Below are 23,353 nucleotides of genomic sequence, written 5' to 3' on the forward strand. Positions count from 1 at the left end.
AGATTGATGTGCTCGGAAACGCGAGAAAAAAGGGGGGAAGCGAGGAGAGAATAGTCGCACCGACGGGGAAAGAAGGACACGACAACAGCCAAGATGATATGCAGGATAAACCATAGACCAAAAAGGAGGTGTAGGGGAAACGAAACAAGCAAACACGCACACACGCGCACGCAAATGCAGAAGGCTCAGACACGTGCGTGCATCCCAGCTGGGAGGGTGAAGGAGACGCGTGCGCTCGAGGACACCGCACGCCCGACACGCACACAAGAGGAAAACAAGGAACGGTACAGCCTCGCCCGAGAAGAGAAAGTACTAACAACCTGGAAGGAAAGCCAAGAAAAAAAAAGAAGTATAACACACAAAAAAACGGAAACTATTTGATGCCAATAGATACTGATGACGCACGCAACCACATGCACACCTAGAGAGAACAGAAAATATGAGCAGTGCCCGGTCAGAGTGTCAGCCTCGAATAAGAGTCCCCTCGATTTCGCTTTCCTATTGCGTTGTGTTGCGCTGCTGCCACTGCTCTTGTCGGTGATGCGGTCAGAGTGTGTTGGTGTCTGTACACAAATCGAAACAAAGAGGGGACGGATGGCGATATCGCTGCACAGGCGCAGGACAACAGCAGCACGCAAACACGCACGGCAGCGCAACGACAAAATCCAAGACCAGGCGACGCCAAGGAAAAAGCAGAAGAGTCCAGAAAGACGGGAGCCGAAGAGAGCGAGAGCGAAAGACAAAAAGGGAGGAAGATGCGCGTCACTTTCTGTTCGGACAGTCGGAGTAGCAAGGATGCCTCGCTGATTTTCGATTCGGTTCTGCGTGTGTGTGTGTGGGTGTGGGTGTGGGTGTGGGTGTGGGTGTGGGTGTGGGTGTGGGTGTGGGTGTGGGTGTGGGTGTGGGTGCGGGTGCGGGTGTGTCTTGTGCTCAAAGGTTAGAGTGCACGTTAAGCGGACCCGAATGTCGATAGCCTGCGTGCCCGCCTTGCCTCCACTGCGCTTCTCTGGTGCTGCGGTGGCCCTAACCGCGTGTCCACGTGCACCCCGGTCCTTTGCCAGCGAGAGAGGCGCTGCCCGTGGGAGAGCTTATTGGATTGCGGTTGCAGGCAGGGGAGTGTAAGATACTTCGTTGCCCAACACGGTAAAACTCACACCCCGTCCCCTCCCTTTCTGTCCGTTTTTCTGATGACGGAGATAGATCCAAGCTTAAATTCCGCTACTGCTGCGGTGGCAGCGTTCGATGTGCGTCGTCCTAAAGGGTCCACCTTCGTCTGCCTCCCTCGCCCTTTTTCTTAATTTTTTCCTGTTCGGCAGCGACGATCTCGTTTCTGTGTTCTGCTGACAGTACAGAGTGCCTTCGATGCCGCTCCACCTCTTCTTGCCGCTCTGAGCTTCCCGTGCTTGTGCGGGCCGCTTCACTTTTTGTTGTTGTTTCTCTGCGTCGGTGTCGCCAGCCGTGTTTCGTTCCTTGAAGTGTGCGTGCACACGCACAGAGAGAGAGAGACACGTGCGCACACGCGTGCGGGCACAAAAATGGTGAGAGTGCGTTCTTGTGAAGAAAAAGGGGGCAGAGAGAAGTAAGCGAGGAAAACTAAAGAGAGAGAAAGGGGGAGCGGCTGATGCTGGTGATAACACACACGAGCAAGCAAACACAAGCGAAAGACTGAGAGGCCCGATGGGGTGGGGGAGGGGGGTGGAGCAGAATGGCAGAAAAATGGTGCAAGAAGAAGAGAGAAGAAGAGAGAAGTTGCTTGAGGGGAGGAAGGTGAAGAGCAGAGGGGGGTTGGAGATGCAGTCCCTCCCCGTCTGTGTGTGTGTCTGTGTGTGTGTGTGTGTCCGTGTGCTTACCTTTTGGTTTACAATGCTCCCTTGCTGGCGCACGCGTTGTTGCTGCTCTTCTCTCCGTCCTCGTCAACTGCTTGTTGGTGGGAGTCGGTTCGGTGGGTGTGGTTGTAGCTGGTCCTCGTGCCGGCGTTTCCCTTCTTGATCGTTCTTGTGTGCCAACTCGCCTCGCCGTGCTCGGGCTTATCTGCGCTCGTGAGGAGCAGTGCCGGCGTGCACAAGGGGTGTACGCCAAGGATTGTACTCATGGGTGCAGGGAGGAGGAGTGGAGCACAAGTGAGGAAGACCATCACCATGCATACAGAAAAACAGGTGAAGAGAAGGCACAAGGTGCGGAGACAGAGAAAACGAGATGTGATGCACGCACTTGCTTTTTTTTTCGTCAGGCACCGTTGTTTACTCTCCGCCCTCTCTCCCCCTACTCTCTGTCTAGTCTGTACACATGCAGAGAAGCAACGGCGTACCCTCATCACCTCGCCCATTCGCAGAACGGCGGGGACAGAGTGAGCCGGGGAAAGAACAGGATAGTCGTGCATGCACGTCGAGTAGTGAACGGAAGGTTTCTTCGTTTTTCGTTGTCTTTTTTTTTTCTCTTCGCGTACGCTGAAAATAAATCTCGACCGCTTCTCATCCACAAGGCTACCTGAAAATGTGCTTCCTGAAGACACCTTCGCCTCCCCCCGTGCTCGCTTGTCTTCCTGCCGCTCATGTCGCCGACTCGCTTGCACGTATCCGTTTGACGGTGCCCTGCGATGAGGCTGTCTCGCTCTCATGCCCCCCCCTCTCCTTCGCCTCTTGGAGAAAGCAAAGCCAGGATAGGACGCTCGCCTGAAGGCCGCACAAAACAAGAAGGGGCTGAGAGAGCGAGACGGAGACCACACACACACACACACACACATTGAACTTGTGCATGTACTCATGCATCCAAAAACTGGCATATACACGAGCGCGCGCAAAGCATGAGCAGGCGCAAGCTCCCGGTATTTCAAAGACAGAAAACAAAAGGCAAAAACAAGTCGGGCAGAAAAAAAAGGCGGCGTCACAAAGTCCGGCGGTGTCCCCTCTCTCGCTCGAGGTACTCCCGCCCGCGCCCGCCTTCTTTTTTGTTGTTGGTTGGGTTGTTGCGTACTTTGTGTGTGGGCCCTCTCGGCCCCGCCTGCACACGCGCGGCCGGGGACGCCAAAGGCACCGCACACAAACAAGAAAACGAGGGAAGTGGAGGGGCAGAAGGGAAGACGAGGAGAGAGAGCGCGAAGATCACCTCAAGACCACATACAGCCGCGTGCGCATGGACAAGATAGAGCCGCGTGCCGCCGGGCCACAGGGCGTAACGCAAGTCGAGGAGCAAACGGGGGAAACAAAAACGACAAAATAAAATAACGGGAGACCACTTCAGCTCTCGCGCACGCGCGTGAGAGAGTGTGTGTATGTATGTGCAAGGCATGCACACAAGAAACTCAAAAAGAGGAACGCAATAATGGAAGTGGTACAGGTGAAGAACAGAGACAGAGAGAGAGAGAGGGGGGAGGGAAGGAGGGAGGGGGGGGGGGTAGGTTGGAAAACGGCAGAGGAAAAAAAAAAAGAAAGATGGCCTCTCTCTCTGTGTATGTGTCTGTATGTGTGTATGTGGGAGGTAGCGCGGAGGGGGTATGCGCCGTGTATGCCAAGTGACACCTCCCTCCCCATTCACCAAAGACAGAGAGACAACCATGAAAAGGGACACAAAAAAACAAAAGAGAGAGAGAGAGAGAAACAGTCTTGACAGGGAGAAAGATGGGGGTCGAAGAAACACAAAAACGTGAGCGCACATCAACTCAGAGGGAGGGAGGAAGGGAGGAGAGAGGCAGTAAACCGAACAGAAAAGACAGCCAGAGAGAAAGAGCGAGCGACTCATGTGCGTCATGATGAGCAATAGGGAGTCCGAAATATACGAAAGGAGAGCATGCAGTGGAAGATACAAGAACAGGTACACACGCACACACACACACATACGCAGAAACAAGCATACTTCCGTTCTTTCAAAAAGAGAATTGCGCATGCGCCATAGAGTGTCTCGTTGTTTTCTTTGTTTTTCCCCGTCTGTATGCCTGCCTGCCTGCATGTATGTGTGTGTGTGTGTGTGTGTGTGGGGGGGGGGGGGGGGGGGGTATGTGTGTGTATACAAGCGTGTGTATGCGCGCGTGTTGGTCATCGCGCAAGGAAACAAAAAAAAAGAATAGAGAACAGAGAGGCGGAGACATAGCGTAGTGGTGGGTGGTGGTATATGGGGATGGGGGGAGTGCAGAAGGCGTGCCTCCGAGTTCTTCCATGTTGCCACCTGAAAATAGAGAAAGAAGAATTAAAAAGCAAAGGTTGAAGTTGATAACAAGAAGAGAGAAAGAGATGGATCGACCCTTGTGTGGGAGGAGGGGGAGGGGGGATCAGGACGGTATACCTCCTGCATCATCCATATTATAGAGCCCACGGTGGCCCAGGCGCACGCACAAAGCCGCCGCACATCGACCTCTGTGTTATACTGTGACGGCGACAACGAGCCGGCATGCCATCACGCACCTCTTTTAGAGCGTGAGGAGGAGAAGAGACGAAGGGAGGGAGAAACAAATCGGGCGGCTTTGGAGAGAATGATGGCTGAGAGAGACAGAGACACACTCCCACTCCCTTGTCTGCCTCGGTGCTCTCGCGCTCTTCTTGCGCAGCAGCAGAACATGCACACACACAGCTTCGCAGAAGAGGGAATACACACGCACAAGACTAAGAAGAAAACAAAGGAAACGAGTAACACAGAAGACAAGGCAGGGAAGTAGAAAACAGAAAGACAGGAGGGGCCATGTAACCTTGTACTAAAGAGACTTCGCTGCTCGCGAGATTTGAACAAAAAAAAGAGGAGAGCCGGCATTGGCACCACACCAACACGCACACGCGGTAACGAACGAAGAAGGAAGCAAGGAAACGCTGAAAAAAAAAAACAGAAAAATTCAGGAGGGAGAGAGAGAGAACGCTGAAGAAGTGACGGCACAAAACCACGCGAGAATACGACACTAGCAAAGAAAGAACAAAGAACAAACATAGATAGATGTATATATATATATATATGTGTGTGTGTGTGTGCGTATAGAACGGAAGGCGGTGGCGGGGATGGACATCCACCAGTAAGGCAGTACGAAGAGAGAGGGAAGCAGAAGGCCATGATTGCTGCTTTCTGCGCTTCCCTCTTCTTTTTCTGTTTTTTGTTTTTTTGTGTGTGTGGGGGGGGGGGGGGGGGGCTTTTAGGAGCCGTTCGTTTGCTTGCTCGATGCCATGTGCAGCAGCAGCAGCAGCGCCTACATATATATATATATATATACCCACGCCCACACACACATACACACCTACACACCTACACACATACACACACACACATACACACACATACACACATACACACACACACACACATACACACATACACACACACACACACATACACACATACACACACACACATACACACGTACACACATACACACACGGAAGGCGCGGGTTGTGAAAGGGTGCCCTCTGTATGTGTGTATGATGCATGTATGTGTGTGCGCGCGCGCAGGTGAACGCGCTTACGTCTCCGCTCGCCGATTGGCGTGCTTGTATAGCCACTTGCGTGCTCGAGGTAACGGTACAACACCGTTGCCACGAACCAGAGGCAGTGAACAAAGGGCAAGGAGGGAGGGGGGTGGATGGCACCAACGCGCCGTGGCAAACACACACGCGAGAAAAAAAGCGAGAGAGCCCCGTGTGTATGGGTACGGCGTGTACGCGCGCGCATGGAAGTCACTGCCTTGCGTCTTGACGGTTGTGTGTGTTCTTTTTTGCTTTTGTCTCTTACCGTTCTCCATTCCTTCCTGAACTTCCGTCATGCTGGCGCGTGTGCTCGACCAGAGTTGGTGTGGTGGCAGCAACGGACAAAGCCGTGTGGAGAAATCGAGGAGTCACCGACGCGCGCACGCAGGATAGAGCGTTACACTCTTGTTCTCCTCTTTGGAGAGGGTAGGAGGAGGGTCCGCTGCCGCGAAAGAGATGCCGTTTAGGCCACAAAATATGGAGATATGGATAGATAAACAGAAAACCAAAAAGCGTGTTATACGCGGAAGGAGATGTTGCGTCAGGAAGTGCCGTACTGCCTTTCGCTGGCCCTTTTTTTTTTCTCCGCATGTGTGTGTGTGTGTGTGTGTGTGTGTGTGTGTGTGTTTCTCTATGCGTTGTCATCACGTGTATAACGCGTTGTTGTTGCCAGCACACGCGCGCTCCTGCACACGTCCTTCGTCTCGCGCTTGTCCTTGCTTCGTCGTCGTCACAAAATTTTATGTGGTCGTACATGTTGGTGTGCACACGATTACGGAGATATATATATATATATAGTCTCTTGACACCCTGCTCAGCTGCAACTCTGAAGAAGACATCGAGCACACGCACACACAATCGAGAGCGAAAACAACTACAAAAACGAAGAACGGAGAGCGGCGAGCGCATGCGCCGTCTCGAACAGAAAACGCGCACACCAACAAACCAACAAAAGAGAGAGAGAGAGAGCGAGAGAGAGCGAGAAAGGAAGATGCGCACGCACACACGCACACACACGCACACAACGACGACGACAACGACGACGACAGAGCAGCCAACAAAAAAGAGTGAAGCAGAAAAAAAGAGCAAAGTAGACCAACACATACACACAAAGAACATAGAAGGCAGACGAAGGAAGAGGCAGGGTGGGGTGGGGAGTACACGAGATCGACTGTCCAAACGAAAAAAACGCAACCGAAGAAAAACCGACGGGAGACGCTACCAGCACGTCGCCCTCAAGGTCACGAATACATATATACATATATGTATGTATATGTATATATGTATGTATATGTATGTATATGTATACTGAAACAGAAAAACAACGAAAACACCCACAAAAAAAAATAAAGAGCAGAGCATTTATGAGAGGCCAGAAGTAAAAAAAAAAAAAACAGAAGAATAAACACGCTGGCTCCTTCACAACGAAAACGTCATGCGATTGAGCAACATCCGCTCAGTCCCACCTGGTTATAGGCACACACGCACAACACAGTTCCGCACGCAGGCGGGAGATGGAGGGGCGGGAGGGGGGCGGGTGTATGCAACTGAGCAGAGAAGGCCCGAACGCAGCAGCAACGCGGAGAGCACACAAGACAGTTTCGGTAGATGGACAAAGAACGAAAGAGAATACAAGAGTGAACGAGAAAAAAAGAAACAAACAGACCGACAGACGAAGCCAAAAAGAGCATAAGAGGGAGAGGTGCTGTAGGTGTGTAGGTGTAGGTGTGTGTGTGTGTGTGTACAATACAAGGTGAAGGAAATACGCAGGACAGAAGCGTAAGAAAAACGTCAAAGCAAAAATAGATGGGAGGGAGGAGGGGGAGGCTCAGAGATGGAGAGCGCGCGCATACATGCACGCTCGATTTCCAGAAACGGTAAAGATAGATCTGCAGGTATGTTCCAGATGAGAATCAACAGATATAGCGATGTGCAATAGGTGCACAGAAGTTCATGTGCATCGGTCGCATAAAACTAGCCATGCATAGAAAATGGCACCCATGTCCCGCCATCCCATGCACACGCGCACGGCAGAGATGCCGAGCGGCGGATGCACACAGCGGTCGACAGAAATACCGGAGCGAGAAAGACGCGAGATGGTTTGTGCAAGGAAACAAAAAGAGAAGCGACAATCTCTTGTCAAACACGGTGACCCGGAAAGGAGAAGAGGACGAGGAAAAAAAAACATCAACAAAACAAAAAAAACGCGAAGACCACGTTCGAACATAGACGTACATACATATATATACCCACATATACATACACACACACACACGTGTACCCCTCTTTACATGTACATATGTCCATACAAAACATACCAAACCGAAATACATATGTATATATGTGTATATATATATATATGTGTGTGTGTGTATCTATATATACATATATGTGTATATCTATCTATATATAATAATATGCTGGAACATGACATCGAATAAATACAATAGCTAGGGAGGTACAAGGGAATAGAACGAGAAGAGGAGGAGGTGTCCGTGTAGGTGAGTGAAAAGAAGGGAGGGAGGGAGGGAGGGAGTTCGCGCCATGCTTCAAGAAAAACAAGCGGTCCGCGCTACCATCCGCGCGATCACTCCTGGTTCTGTTATTGTGAAACAAACAGAAAACCAGAACAAAATAAAAAAAAAAAACAAAGAAACGCTTGCTTGCTTGCTTACTTGTGTGGTGGTGTATGGGTACGCTGCGCTGCCTCGCTCGCCCTTCCCGTTTTTAGCGGCGTTTGTGCTTTACAGATTCCTCTTGAAACGAGGAAGGAAGATGGGCAGGTACGCACGGCAAGGACCGTGATGTTACTACACACCAGCACGCGTCCATGACCACATCATGCGACAAGCACGAAGACGAAAGCAGAACAAACGAATAAAATAAAAGCGGGCAGCGCACTCCTTCTCTCTCCGCGAGATCGATTCAACGAAGCGCAGTGTGAGCGGGCAGGCTCAGGGGTAACGGTGCATATCCACGCACGCGCAAGAGGGAGGAGGAGGAGGAGGCCTTAGCCAACGCTAAAAGAGGGAAAAAATAAAGATACAACCGAATCAGCCCGCGGAAACAGGAAAGCAGCAGAAATGAGGGCAGCGAGCCAGATGGCAGGCGAGCATGGCAGGGATCCAAAGCACGACGAACAAGAGAGAGCGAGAAGGGGGAGAGAGCTGCAGCATGCGCAGAAATCACAGCGAGCACCGCGAAAACGGCTCCTTTGCCGGATGCGCCGCCGATTCTATGAAGGTGACGAAATACCCACACACAAAAAAAAAGAGAAAGATCCAAGGTGCGGTATTTTTCTGTTGGTTGTTTGGGTAGAGCGCGCCAGATCGCCTCCATCCGGAAGCACGATAACACGAGAGGAGGAGCTGCGGGAGAAGAGATGCAGGTGTCTTGACAAAACATGCACAAGCGACGGCGAAATGAGGAAGACGGCGCATGTGTGCCTGCGCGGGTGCGCCTCGTTCCCAGTGGCGGCCACTTCCAAGAGAGAGGGGTAAGGAGGACGGGCTAGAGATCAGTAGCTCGTGCTCCCGACGCTTCTTCTTTTTTTATTATTGCCCTCCCCAGCTCTCTCCCATTTTCTTCCTGTGGAGATGGCATCCCTTGTGGGGTCCTTTTTGTGTCTTCACTGCTTTTCCACTGCTCGTCGGCGACAAGGGGGCGGCGGCTGCTCTGCACCTCTCCGCGCCGTTGACGAGATGCATCACAATGTACGAAAAAGGCCGATGTAGTACAACGTCCTGCCCACCACAGTTCCTGGTCACTCCCTGCTGTCTCTCTCCTCCTCCCTTCTTTTTGTTTTGGCTGCACCGTTGTGGACCTACGCCGTTTTTTTGTTGTTGTTTTTGCTCGTTCTCGGCCTGTCGATCGCGATCACGTAAAAGTGTCACACATTCATCGATCGACGCGCGCGTCCAGCTCCAAAAAAAAAATAACCTCAACGCACACCGGTCATCATCTCCAATGCCCACATCACAGCGGAGGTGAAGACCTCCTCTTCCTTCTCGGCGCGAAGCACAGACACCACGGGGGAGAACGGGAAGGTCGAAGTAACCTGCGGAGAAGCCGGGGAAGGGGTGTCAAGTGTGTCAGGAACAACATCCAGAGTGAAGGAAGGAAGCAGCCACGCGCCGCCATCCTCGCAGCCTTCATCCGTGCTGCTCTCCGCATCCCTACTAGCAACGCCAGCAGCTACCACCAGCTTTACTGAATCCCACGTCGCAAGGGAGCTGATGCCACGAGCTGACCATACGCCGTCTTCGCCACGTTGCTCAACGGCGCGCTCGAAGTGCGCGTAGCACCGCGCAAGACGCCACACATCACACGGCTGCCGCGCGACCACCTCCTCTGCTGTGGCAGCCGGACGTGATGGAGCCCGGTTGATGTACGCGATGGACGCAGGGCCAACAGAGGTCTGATCGGGTAGTGGCGGCAGCGTCAGGTGCAGCATCGAAGGCCCACGTAACGTGGTCGAGTCTGTGGTAAGCGACGGTGGGACTGCAGAGAGGTGTGCAGATACGGAGGCGGACCATGTGCTGGGGAAGGACACTGACGCGCGTTCGAACTCCGCCCAAGAGCGCATCGCCAGCACTTTGGTCGACACCGCCGACCCGTTCGCCAGCACCCTGGACAGCACCTGGACAGAATGTTGCTCTGCTCGTGCGGAAACGCACGAACACGGCGTGTGCATCGCCGGTCTTGACCGAAGAGCCGCCCTCCACAACGCTGTCGAAAGTGAGGCGCCCACGGCTGAGCTGCCGAGCAGCCACGCACTCACCGGCGACGGGTGCATCGACCACTTTGTGTGCTGCGTGCGCCTGCTCGCGGTTGAGGCCGGCAGAGTCGGCTCTTTGGCCAACGCACCCCGTCGCTGGTTGACATCCTCCTTTACAGCCACTGTGATGTCCTTCATGGCGTACATGTCGTCATGATGCGCGCTAGGCACGTCGTATCCCACACCGCACGACGCCTCCTCTATGGAAGATGGAGACACAAGAGGCGGGTACAGCTCCAGCGGCGGCAGCCGCTCCGCATCTGCAGCGCCGTCTTCTGTAGGAGACGCGGAGTGGGGCGGGCCCCTTCGGGACGGGGTGCACCGCATGATCAAAGATACGAGCAATGTCATCTTAGATCCGACGGTCGCCCCGCCGGCGGTGGCGCAGTTCGTCGCCTCTTCCGCCGCCCTTCCCTGTGCTTCGCTCGCGTAGCTGCTAACGGTTGAGGAGTGGGTGCTCGCGACAACGCCGACGCTCTCGCTCGGCAGGAGAGTCGCCTCGCAGTCAAGCACGTGGCTACCTTCCGAAGTATCGCGGCTGCCGCTGCTGGGCTTCGAGTGCGATAAGCTGAAGGATCTCGGAGAGGCTAAGCAGCCGTTCGCTGTTCGACTTGTCTCACCCGAATCCGTCGGCGGTGCCCCTGCTCTCGTCACAGTCGATGTCCGCGCTGTCACCCATGTGGGCAACAGCGAGCGCCTCTTTGGGTCACGGCTTTTTACCCCAGCTTCTGCATCGGCCGCGGTCGCCGCGGTTGTAGCGATGGCTTCGTCCGCCGCAGCCACCTCGTCTGTCGGTCCCATGACCTCGACGCTAGAAAAGCAGCCTGCCGTGTCCCTCCGTGACGACGACGGAAACGACGATGGCTGTCGCCGCTTCCGCTTACTGTCGTCCGCCTCGTCTTTCGTGATATCGCTGCCCATCGACGTACTGAGGAGGCACTCGAGCCGCAGCTCACACGCGGAGCGCGACTTACGCACCGTCTTTCCACGCGCCGGTGGCACGCACTCCACGCATGGGCTGCAGAGAGCCGCGTCCTTGGCACTTGGACTACCACCGTCGCCCGAGAGAGACGTATGCGAGCCGCTCGTCGCAGCAGTGCCGCTGAAGGCCTGGACATTTTCGTCGATCTCCGTCAGGAAAAACGGATCTAGGAGACCTCCCAAACAAGGCTGCTGATGCTGCTGGTGCTGCTGGTGCTGGTGGTGCTGCTGGTGCTGGTGGTGCTGGTGGTGCTGCTGGTGCTGGTGGTGCTGGTGGTGCTGCTGGTGCTGGTGGTGCTGGTGGTGCTGCTGGTGCTGCTGGTGAGGATGCGGACACGACTGCGAAAGCGCCACTTGAACGGGGCCTCCGCTTGTCTTTGCCGCCGTGCGTGTCACCGAGGGGCGCGGAGACAGCATTCTCGCAGTGTCCGCCATCATCCCCGACGCTCCCGCCGCGGCAGCTGCAGCGGTGTCACCGGTGACGTCGCACAGGTGGGCGGCCGGGTGCGCCGGAGAGGATGGGGTGGTCATGGAAGGCGGACTCTCACAGCTGGGCATTGCGCCTCTGACTATGTTTCGGTGTCGTTGCGCACAAAAAAAAGAGAAGCGAGAGGGCGAAGCAGCTCAGAAGAAAATACACGCACGCGTGATGGAAGCCCCTCTGCGAACTTCGTCGTCGCCACCGCTTGGCTGAGCGTGTGTCTCGGGATAGAAGGGGAAAGGGAGGGAAGGGAGAGGGCGTGATAGAGAGCGTACCAAGACAGTGCCACACACCCGATCACACACATGCCCAGACACAGACAGAGACACAGACAAAGTCTCAGCTCGGAAGAACCACATATACAGATATATATATATATATGGATATATATGGATATCAGAAAAAAATAAGCGTATGGGATGGAGAAAACGGGAGCACTGGAGGCGCGCGCACACACACTGTCGCATACACAGGTGGCACCGTCGCCGTGACTGTGTGCTTGTGTGTGTGTCTGTGTCTGTGCCAGCTCCGGTGGGATTGAGCTTGTAGCCGCTCGCTGATGTTTCCTCGGTGTGCAACAGCGAGGGAAAAAGAGGGAGGGATTGGGTGGGACCGAGTCGATGGGGCCCGCCCGCTGTGCGGCAGGATCAGGCCGTGGAACCACACACCCAATCAGGGAGACAGACGGGTGCACACGCGGGGGAGGAAGGGGGGAGGCACAAAAAAAAGGCCTACAAGAGAAAGAAAAAGACCGGAGAGGGGCAAAGAAAAGACAAAAGAAGTCGTCGACACAGCGGACGGAAGACGGGAGAAGGAGTGCGCGCGCGTGTGTGTGGTTGTGTGCACCCTCCCCTCCACAGAACCCAAGCGAAAACACAGAAATCAAACGAGTGGGCGACGCAAGGGAGGCGGAGGTGTGCTGGAGGGGTGCAAGGGAGAAAGAGATGCAGCACGCCGCGGTAGAAGGGGTGGTAGTGGAGGGAGGAGAGAAATGAAGTCTATGCGTGCTTAAAGTGACTGCACGGAGGTTGCGATTGAGGTTTTACGTCAGAATCGATGGCACACACACACACACATATACATATACATATATATATATATGTATATGTATATGCATATGTAACGGGTTACAAGTCGCAAAGAGAGAAAACGAGTTTTTGTGTGTGATTACACTGCAAGGACAAACCGAGGAGAGAGCCGCAGAGAGAAGAAAAAAGTGTGTGCGAGGCAGCGATAAAGCGCAGGTGAGAGAGACGCACGCGCGTGTGTGTATGTACGGGCGGGTGGGCAGAGCCGAAAGAGATAGAAGGCGAAAAAAGACGCGGGGGAAGGAGATGAAAAATGTAGTTGGAGAGACAGTGCACTAAACTCGTCGTGCTGAAAAGCACTGAAGGCATCGTTCGTGTAGCTTGCGGTGGCCTTGTCCGCAAACAAACAGGCCGGACTGATGAGAGAGAGAGAGAGAGGCATAAAGACTCAACACAGTGGGGAGCGGGATACGACATCGAAAAAGAGGCACCTCACTTCCCCTATCCTACACGGTCGAACACGTTTGGCAACCATCATCGTCAACACTGCACCACCGTTAGTCACGCGAAGGCAGAGGTGTGAGTGCATGATGGGCTCTGTGGAGGGTCTTTTCTTTTCGTTTTTTTTTTCGTGGCTCTTCTTGTTTTTATGCTGGGTGGGAGGAGGACTTGAGTTTGTATGCGTATGTGTATATATGTGTGTGTGCAAGGTCCGACAACGCGGAGAGCATGGCCTGGACTACTGGGTATCGATGGATGAAGCAGCGGCAGCAGCAAAACATCGACAACACACGTACCTAAACACATGTAAAGGCAAAAAAAAAAGGCTAACGGTGGGTCGGCACCGATCCCGACCCTCCCTCAGCAAACGGGTTGAAACCATCAGGGTGAGAAAGAGACCGGATGCCAAGACCCTATATGAGCACAAGTGCACGGGGCACAGACACACGCAGCAGCGCTCACACTCACACACATGCACACAAACACAGCTCAGTCGCAAGCTCGCGTGTTTTCTCTCTTTTCTTTTCCTTTTTCGTTATTGTTGTTTTCAGGTGTGCAATCTTCCGATTATATGGTCTTTTCCTTCTTGAGGCACTGGCTCGTTGCACCTCTCCCTCCGTCGCGCTCCTATGCGTGGCACACACACACACACACACGCATGGGTATGTACGTGTGTGGGGGAGGGGGAGGGGGAGGGGGAGAAGTGCGCATGAGTGCCGCATAAGCGCATCTTTCTCGAGGGCGCCGGTAGCAGGCCTTATACCCTCTGCGAGAAGAGTCCACAGAGGGTGGAGGAAGGGGGTGAGTGCAAAAGGAAAGAAAGAGAGAGAGACACGTGGCAAAAAAAAAAAAGGAATGTACGTACAAGTCTGCCCGATCGCCTCCCACACCAACATATACACGCACATAAACATAAACATACACAGAGAGGGAGGGAGGGAGGGAGGGAGGAGACATCGGCAGTCGCACACAGCATTCCGGCACACGACAACAAAGTCGAAAGCGAGTGACGAAAACACACGAAAACAAAAACGAAGCAAGAGAGAACCATCAACGCACACAAAAAAAAGCTAAAACACAACCACAAACGAAGGTTTGACCTGTGAATGATCAAGGAAAAAGAGCGAAGTAGCAGAGAGGGGAGGAGGGGAGGAGGGGAGGAGGGGAGGAGGGGAGGAGGGGAGAGATAGCAAAAGAAAAACGAGAAGAGAAGCAGGAGGCGACAGCGTTTTACGACTCAGGAAGCTCCATACAAACAGAAACAAAAGAATCAAAAAGAAAGCAGAGGAGGAAGAAGAGCACATAGGTATTGGCGAAGACAATGTCGAGGATGGCAGCCTCAACCCCTCCCCCCTCCCCCGCCTGCCCCTGTCCAGCTGATGATATACAACCACACTTACCGTAAGCGGCTGACAGCAGGCAACAATGGAAGGGGGAGGTGCCGAGATGACGACGACACAGTAAGGTTTGTGTACGCCGCAAACATGCAGATAATGCAGCAAAATAAAAGGGTCAAGGTGATAGGAGGCACCTTCTGCCGCTGATGCTTCTCGCCTGCATCAGCACCATGTCAAAGCGCAGCAGTTGGTGCTGTAGCTTGCCACCAATGTTCGCAACTCAACAAACCTCTTCGAGAAAGTGGGAGAAAAAAAGGGGGAAAAACTGAACAAAGAAAGCTTCCGCTTGTTGAAGCACTCGCGTGGCTTTCGTTTTTTTTTTTCGTTACGTCACGTGTGGGTCACGCATGTGTCGACGTGCGGCTGGCTGTCTGGGCAAACTTCGACCGTGGAGAACAAGGGGGAGAGGAAAGAAGCAGACAAGGCAGGAACGCGTACGTGTATCCGAACCTGATGGCGTTGCAAGAGAGGAGTGGGGTGGTGGGGTGCAGAGGAGAGCACTTGCGCGAAAAACAGAAACGGACAGAGCGGGAGAGGGATCACACACACACACACACACAAGCGAAAAACAAAAGGTGAAACGCTAAAAAACGACGCGGAGGCAAGAAGAGGAAGCGGGAATGCGATATAGTGCACGAAATCAGGGGCTAAGAGCACACTAAGCAAGACAAAGAAAACAAGGCGAGGGTGGGGAAAGTGGTGAATCACCGTCGAAAGGCAAATAATAAAGCGTGGGGAGGGGTGCTGCTGATGCCGCAACACCGCAGGATGTTCGTTTGTATCGTGTACGTTTTTGTTTCACATGGACTCTGCATTCGAGTTTGAACGCGACGCTGACCTCCTCGTTCTGTTCTCCATGCGTGTGCCAGCGCGAGGTGCCTGCATACGCCCTTTCACGCAACCCGATATGATGTTTTCGTTGTTAATTCTATCTGCTATATATATATGTATATATGTCGCTAGCCAAGTGCAGTGGCGAGAGGTATGTAATGCGAGGCAATACCCCACCTCCTGCGACGATTTCGAGTCGTTTTTTCTTCTGTTCCTTCGTCTCAGTTCTTCACGCTCGCACCGGCATCAGCGCCCAAAACCTGAGAAGTTCCCGCTTCCGTATCAGCGCCAGAGATACGTCTAGCAGCTGCGGCTGTCTGTGATCCCAGTCTCGTCCTCTCGAGGCTTTTTCAGGCGAAGGGAACAATAGCCAACGCACGCACAGAGCGAGCGAGAGAGGCGGACATAGCAAGACACGCAAGCACACACACACACACGCACTAGGGAGAAGTGGTGGATGCACCCTCGTCGCACTGACATCTTGGCGGTAGCGTAAGCGCAGAGAAAGGCGAAGGAAAGAGAGAGAGAGAGAGACAGGCAGACAGACAGACAGACAGAGGGCGATAAACGGGGTGCGAAGATGATAAATGATCACCGCACACAAACCGAAAAAAAAAGGCGCGCAGCGGGCGGTGGGTGGGCGGTCAAAGAGAAGCAAGGGGAAAGCACCACATAACAAACAAAAGGAAGAAGAGATCAGCAGGGGGAAGGGGGGGGGGCACAGCGAAACGAAGGTGATGCAAGCAGGCACACACCTCTACTGAACGCTCTTCCAACCGCATGAACGTCTTCTTGCTTGTGCATGTGTGTATGTATGTATGTGGAGGAGGGGTCTTGCGTATGCATATATATATATATATGTGGAAGACAAACTGTCACCGTTGTATGCCATCTCGCAGCGTCTTATGCGTGATGGGGGCGGGTAGGCAGGGTGCGAAGGAGAGATGGAGACGACGGTGAGACTTCTTCGCCGATAGCGGGGGGACGGAGGGCAAGGGGGGAGGAGAGAGATGCGGAAAAGCAGAAAAAAAAGAACGCAGCACATGAAACGGAGATCAATACTGAAAGTGGAGAGAGGGAGACACACATGCACAAGAAATGGCGAGATGTGGGGGAGGACACGAGGGGAGGCTCTCACCGAAGAGAACAGCGAGACAGGAAAAAAGGCAAATCGACGAATGCACACACACGCACACACACACACACACACACGGAAACCAAGAAAAAAGAAAAGAAGGAATCTAAGTGCAAAATGGAGAGAGCGCGGGCGCACAGTGGCTCGAAGCAGCTGCTACTTTCGCAGCTGAAGAGCGAAGAACAAGAAACGAGAGCAGCACAGCAAAAAAAGTCCCGAGAGAGAGAGAGAGAGACGCACATGCATGCGCAAGACAAAACACAAAAACCCTGTTCATATCACAATGAGCCAAGCCGCAAAAAAACATTCGAAAGAGGAAACGGATGGGATCGCACGGAAGACGCTTAGCCTTCTCGCTTACACACACACACATATATATATATGCTGGTTGTGTGTGCTGGTAAAATGGAAAGAAAAGGGGGTGGTTGAAACACAGAAAAAACTGTAAAAAGAAAAAAAAGATAGCAGCAGCAGCAGATAGACCGCAACGAAAGGAGGGAAGGGGAAAGGGGGGGGTGCGAGCGAGCGAGCGAGCGAGATAATGTGGTGAAGACGAGTATAAGTTAGCCCAGAACGAAGGAAAAAAAAAAACGGAAAGGCGAAAGCGTAGTCACACAGACCCCTCGACATGCTGAAAAAAAAAAAAATAAGACACATACGCAGAAGAAGTACACACGCGCGCGCACCAGTGGACAGTCTAGGGAGCGAAGAGACTTGACAGAGAAAGGAGCGGGGGTGACGAGAGCAAGGAAGACACACAAAAATCAATAAACATTCAGGTGTAACGAACAAAGAACAAGCGGTTTAAGCAAACCAGCGCAATAAAAGAAAAAGAAGAGAGAAAATGAAACGCCAAGGTCGAGCTGTGCTCTGCATGTGCGTTAAAAGCAGCTTATCTCTGTTTGGGCGTGTACTTCACGTTCGCCACATCCTGCACGCGTGTGTGTATGTGCGTGTGTGTGTGTGTGTGTGTGCATGAATGCGCGTGCACACAGCAACAGCTCGAAGCACGTAATCCGGTGTGCACGCGCTGGCGCCAATGTCGTTTGGTTTGTTCGGTTTTTTTTCTTCGCTCGCCTTATTGCAGTGTGCGCACAACAAGCAGTTCGTCTTTCATTCGAGAACGAAAGAAAGAGAGAGAGAGAGACACGCGCCTCTCTGATGACGCCACTGTGGCGTTTGTGTGTCTGCTTACCCAGTCTGTTTCGATTGGAGAAGTATCGAGCGCAGCCTCGTTGGTGCGACGTGCCGTCCCTTGATTTGACTCCCAAGAGTAAAAGCTGACAAAAGGGAGAGGGAAGACGTGCATCGCCTGTAAACTCCCATGCGTGTTTGCGTGTGTGTAGCATGCGCATTCGAAACACGCTTTGTCGCACAGGGCGACTGCCGGTTTCACGTTGACATGCGACTCCTCCACACACCCCAAACAGAGCCAGCGAGCAGGGAAAAAAAATGAGGAAATGGCTCAAGCTTGCTTCAGGCGCTCATCACGATCGTGGCGTGGGTGTACAAATATATACATATATATAACGAGAAGCGAGGGGAGGAGCACGTAAGAAGCAGCAGAGATGATCGTGGCGACTAGCAGGGAAAATGTGAAGCGCAAAGAGACGTGCCTGAAGAAAACAAAAACGGAAACGCAACACACACACACACACACGAAAACCAAAAAAGCAAACGATGTTAAACAAGTGGACCCTTAAAAAAAAAAAGTTATAATGATAAATAAAAACGGACTGAGAAAAAGCAACCCGTCTTTGCTAGCTCCGGCTTTGGTGATGGCTCTCTACCAAGCGTGCGCAGTGCAACTTCGAAGAAGAGCGCGGGTTCGCTATCGCACCAGCATGGTGTTCATGAGGAGGGGCGAGAAGAGAGAAGAGATGGACAGAGAGCGCGCAGGTGGGAAGACACTTTCAGACAAAAACAACGAAAGAAGTGCAACACCAACAGTAAAAGCTGAAAAAAAAAAGAAGACGTGACGGGAGAAAGAAAAGGAGGCCACAACGGTATCCGTGTAGAAGGAGTGTGTATGTGTATTTGTGTGTGTGTGTGTGTGTATGCGTGCCTCACAGGGAAGGGAAGGGAAGGGAAGGGGGTGGTATATCATACGAAAAAAGATCCGCCCATGTGGGGCAAAGGATGCAAAAACAAGAGAGATACCGACACATATGCACACACACACACAGAGAGAGAGAGAGAGACAGACATGCGCCATGCGAAGCCAACAAATAAGGAAAGCGAAAGCAGACACCGAGACACACCAACATGCACTAAGCAAGATGCGGCCAGCAGCACACGCACGCCCCCTCCCCCAACGCAAAGAGAGGGAGGAGGGAGAGGCAGAGACCGCGGAGAAGCGCAGCGCGGCGCCTCGGCGTGCGTATGCGTCACGAAGCCTGAATGGCCACATCGGAAAAGATGCGGCCGAGAGCGCACACGAGGTGTGAAGCAGACTCAGTGGCACTGCACAGCTTTGCTGAAAGCCACCACCTGGATGCGACACACATGCACCCGCATATACACAAAAGACAAGCATCTCTCTCCCTCTCTCGTTTCCGCCCATTTCTTTACTGTGTGTCCACGTGTCGAAGCACATGGCACCTGTGTATCGCGGAAAGAAAAACACCGCCGCCACCGCCTTTTGTTGTTGTTGTTGCTGTTGTTGTTTTGCGCTTCGATGGGCGCTGCTGCATCGTTCCGGTGAGCAAAAAAAAAACGTGAAAAGAGTAGGCTGATGTGGGTATACTCCAGAATCGAGCGAGAGCGAGAGGGACCAAACCCCGGGAAAAAAAAGAAAAGGTGGGAAAAGGGAGGGCAGGGCAAGGCAGGGCACATCACAGCGTCGCTGAGCAATCTCGGGCAGAGAAAATAAAAATGCGAGGAGCAACCACAAGAAAGAAACGAAATACAAGTCAGCAGTAACAAGGAAGAGGATGGGGTAGGTCGGTGGGTGGGGGGACTGGGGGACTGGCTCAAGCGCGAGAGACACACAGATAGCCAACACCGACACACACACACACACACCTATACATATATATATATATACGATGTCCTTCATGGCGAGACAGAGGGAGGAAACCAAAGGAAACACGCAAGCTAGACAGCAGAAGAGAGAACAGCGGACAACGGAGACCGCAGAGGTGGATGGCGCAGCCAGGCCACCCCGTAGAGTCTACTCACTGCCCTTCACACCTCCCGCCCCCGTTATACCTAGTCCCCTGACGCCCTCGGCGCCTGTGTGACGGACTGTCGTTGTGCCGCAGCTCTTAGGTGATGAAGGAGGGGGGCGCGCACCTGCCTGCGAGTGACAAAGCGAGAATAAGTACACTCACAAGGGCGCGGCGATCGGCACGATGCGAAAACTGAGAGCACACGAAGCGTCCCGTGTCTCCCCCTCACTTCACGCATCCCACATTGGCTTTCGGGAAAGTCTTCTACTGGAGTAGTGCGACGGCTGCCATCAGCGCCTCTTCACGTGCGCTGTCTGACCACGACGGCACATCGACGGACGAGATGGCGCCGCTCATGTCCAAGTCCACCGTCGTCTCTGCCGACTCCGAAGAGGACAGCAACAGCTGCGGCGTCAAGATGCTCGGCTGATTCGACCTGAACGCCACAATTTTGGAAGAAGATAGCGACCGCGCTTCTGCCGAAGCACAGCCATGACAGTCCTGAAACCGCCCAGGCGGAGCGCTGCACGCACGCCCCGTCTGAGTCATCGATGTGCTAGCCTCCGACGCCTCGTCGTCGCAGTCCTCAGAGTGGTACCTCTCGACAGCGTGGCCGCAGAACTCGCACGTCAGCATGTCAGTGCAGCTGTGGCTGTGCACGTGCGGCAAGCCCGAGCGAGTCTTAAGCGAACCGTGTTTCTCGTGCTCGGCGTCATAGTTGCTGTCGTCGTACAACGTTGAGCCGGGCGCACCAACAGCTGACGAAAGGGCCCGCACCTCCCAGTGCTGCGGCTTTACCTCACCCGCCGCATCACGGAGCCAGGCGGTGTTCTCGCCCGTGCCCGAGAAACTCCTGCCGCCCCGCTCCGACTCCGACTTGGCCTCCACGCAAGAGGCCGACAAGCTCCGTCGCTCCCTCTTCGCATTCCGGTGGGCTGGTACACAATACACATCCGCAGGGGCGCCGTCGACGGCCCACTGAGCCCCTCGCTCTGTGCGCTGCACTGCGCGCCAGTGAGCCGCGCAGCACCAGTGGATGCGTATCGGCACTCGCCCAACTAGAGGCGCTGGAACCGTCGCCAGTACCTCGAATTTGGGACAGAGAGGTGCGGCAACGTCGGTCGCAGTTGCCGCGACAGTGTTACTGATGTTGCTAGCTGGCACCGTGCACGCAGCAGCACGCACATCCGTCGACGCAGACTGTGTCGTAGCAACCATCGCACCTTCGCTTCCCTCAGCAGGAAAGCTGTCATTGCCCACCGTTGTCCGTGCAGGCTCTGCTGCCGGCACGCTCTCCCTCTCAGCCACCCACCGAGCGTCGATGTCATCGCCACTCCGCTGCACCTCGCGGCTTCCGGCAGAGCCGAGCAGGGGCAGGTAGCACGTCGTCTGAGTGAGCTGGAGATCATCTGATAGGCCGCTCTGCACAGTATGGGAGCATCGCTTGCTGCTGTCTCCGCTGAAAGACGCACTGACGCTGGCCTTTGCCATCAGGGGAGAAGAGGAAGGCGCAGCGGTGCGATCCTGCACTGGGGTGTCCGCCTCGCCAGCAAGTTGCGTCTGACCGCCACCGCCCTCAATCGGAGCACTCCCCAGCGGATGCCGTAGTGGCGGTGGATTCGTGGCGCTGGCCGCCGCTGCCGCTGCCGGCGCCTCTGTATCTCTCGACCTAGTAGCGAAGCAAGAGGTCGCCGTCATGGCAGCGTGCTCGCTCTGCAGATTCGGCAACTCAACACTAACTACGGTGGCGCTGCTATTAAAGCTCCTCACGTTCACCAAGCTAGCCGCCGTCTTCGTTGCACATGAGCTGGCCAACGGGGTGGAGTCGACCGACATGAAAAGAGCGCTGGTGAGGGGCGAGACCTCGTCCGAGGGGGCGGCGCCGCTGGCAATGTTCGCACAGGGGTGCGCCACATCGCCAGAGACGGTACTGTACGTCGTAAAGAACGCTGAGGATGCCCCAAGCGATGCTACGGGGGTTCTCGCGTCGCCGACAGCTTTGTTATCTGCATCCGGCGAAGAGGGCACCTCTATCGTCAAGGCGCCCTCGGCCACGTCGGGGTCGCCGTGACGTACGCGAATAGAGCGCGGCATGGTAGGGTAACAATCGAAAAGAGAACGAGCACGCGGCAACCCTAGCAACGATGGCAGCTTGTAGCTGCGAATAACAGCGTTGACTAGCAGGGATACCGAAAATACAATAACACGAAACAAGGGGGTGTGCCGCGACCGAACAGCGCTGCTGGCGTGATCAACAAAGAGGGCGCAAGCACAAACTCGAGACGAGAAGACGTTGCAAGATAAGACGACACACGAAGAGGAAAAAAAGAAAAAGAAGAAAACGCGTACAGCAACCAAGAAGTGTGTGTGTGTGCGGGGGGAAGGGGGGGGGGGGGGGGCAGAACAGAAAAACGGCAAGCCTACACACACACACACACACATACATACAACACAGAGATATAGAGAGAGAGACACACAGACACACTCAAGCAGAGAGCAGGAGAGATGCTTTCCCTCGTTTCCTCTCCTTTTTTCGGGGTTTGACTCTTTCGTCGTCGTCTTTTCTTTTGTGTGTGTGTGTGTGTGTGTGTGTGTGTGTGTGTAGGAGAGAGCAAATCCTTAATCGTGCCTCCGCTGCGCACCTACTCGACCGACACCTTGTTCCCTCGCCCCTGTGCTGAACCCGAGAGATGGAGAGGAGAGTAACGGCGATGTATGCCACTTTGCTGCTCCTTATGACTTGTTTTGCTGTCCGCCAACACCCTGGCCCTTGTTGTCAGCGATGTTCAGAAATGCACAAGCAACGAAGCAGCAGAGGAGGAAGAGAAGGCACACACGCACACGCGAAACACAAGCAAAAACAGAAGCAACGAAGCGTAGTGCTGCGCTGCCACTCACGCGTGAGAACGGTGAATAGTGAGGGGTTGCGTTGGGTGCAGCGTGAGTAGCTGTTACGGAGTGTATGTTAAGCTTGCGCCACTGAGGCCGGTATATATATATATATATATATATACCTGTGTGTATGTGTCTCTGTGTGTGTCTGCGTGTGATGGGGGGAAAGGACAGAGGGGGGAGGGGATATATGTGTGACCTTGGTGTACACACCCTCCCCCCGTGTGGAGCACACAGGCAGCCACACCAAGCAAGTGCCGGCAGAGGCAATGAGTCTATTGGGTGTATGGATGCGTTCTTCTGGCGCTCTGGTGTTATACGTCTATGCGGCACGCTGTCAGCTAGGGAAGGGAGGGAGCAGCAACGAGGAGATAGAAATGGAAGAAAGCAAGCGCTAAAGCGTTACGACAACGTCCAAAAAGGGAAGGCGACGAGGGCAACAAAAAAAAGGGAGCGAGGACAGGGGAGTCGGCTCGCACGACAGTGTGGCAGTGGCGGTGCCGGCCGCAGCGAGACGTGGAGAGTATAAGAAGTTGGGGGTTGGGGCTGGCAATGAGGTATACCCACGATGAAAAGATCGATGTCGAGGCAAAAGAAAGGGAAGAGGGGGAAGGAGGGGTCGTAAGAGAAATATCGGAGGGTGGGGGTATAAAAGCACGAGTACGAGGCACGAAAAAGCAAAACGAAAAAGAGTGGGCGAACAAAAAAATAACGAGTTTCTA

At 53.9% G+C, this 23,353-nt stretch overlaps 2 protein-coding genes across 2 annotated transcripts; both read right to left on the minus strand.

The window, feature by feature from the left end:
- Positions 1–9,378: 9,378 nt before the first annotated feature.
- On the minus strand, positions 9,379–11,634 carry LMJF_12_0470 (hypothetical protein; the record flags this gene model as incomplete). The annotated part of the gene is made up of 1 exon (XM_001681601.1): positions 9,379–11,634. The coding sequence occupies one exon, from the start codon at positions 11,632–11,634 to the stop codon at positions 9,379–9,381; it is 2,256 nt and encodes a 751-aa protein (XP_001681653.1).
- An 8,369-nt stretch (positions 11,635–20,003) lies between these two features.
- LMJF_12_0480 (hypothetical protein) lies at positions 20,004–21,833 on the minus strand (the record flags this gene model as incomplete). The annotated part of the gene is made up of 1 exon (XM_001681602.1): positions 20,004–21,833. The coding sequence occupies one exon, from the start codon at positions 21,831–21,833 to the stop codon at positions 20,004–20,006; it is 1,830 nt and encodes a 609-aa protein (XP_001681654.1).
- Between the last annotated feature and the right edge of the window lie 1,520 nt (positions 21,834–23,353).

Source organism: Leishmania major, chromosome 12 (genome assembly GCF_000002725.2).
Source record: "Leishmania major strain Friedlin complete genome, chromosome 12".
NCBI classification, from domain to species: domain Eukaryota; phylum Euglenozoa; class Kinetoplastea; order Trypanosomatida; family Trypanosomatidae; genus Leishmania; species Leishmania major.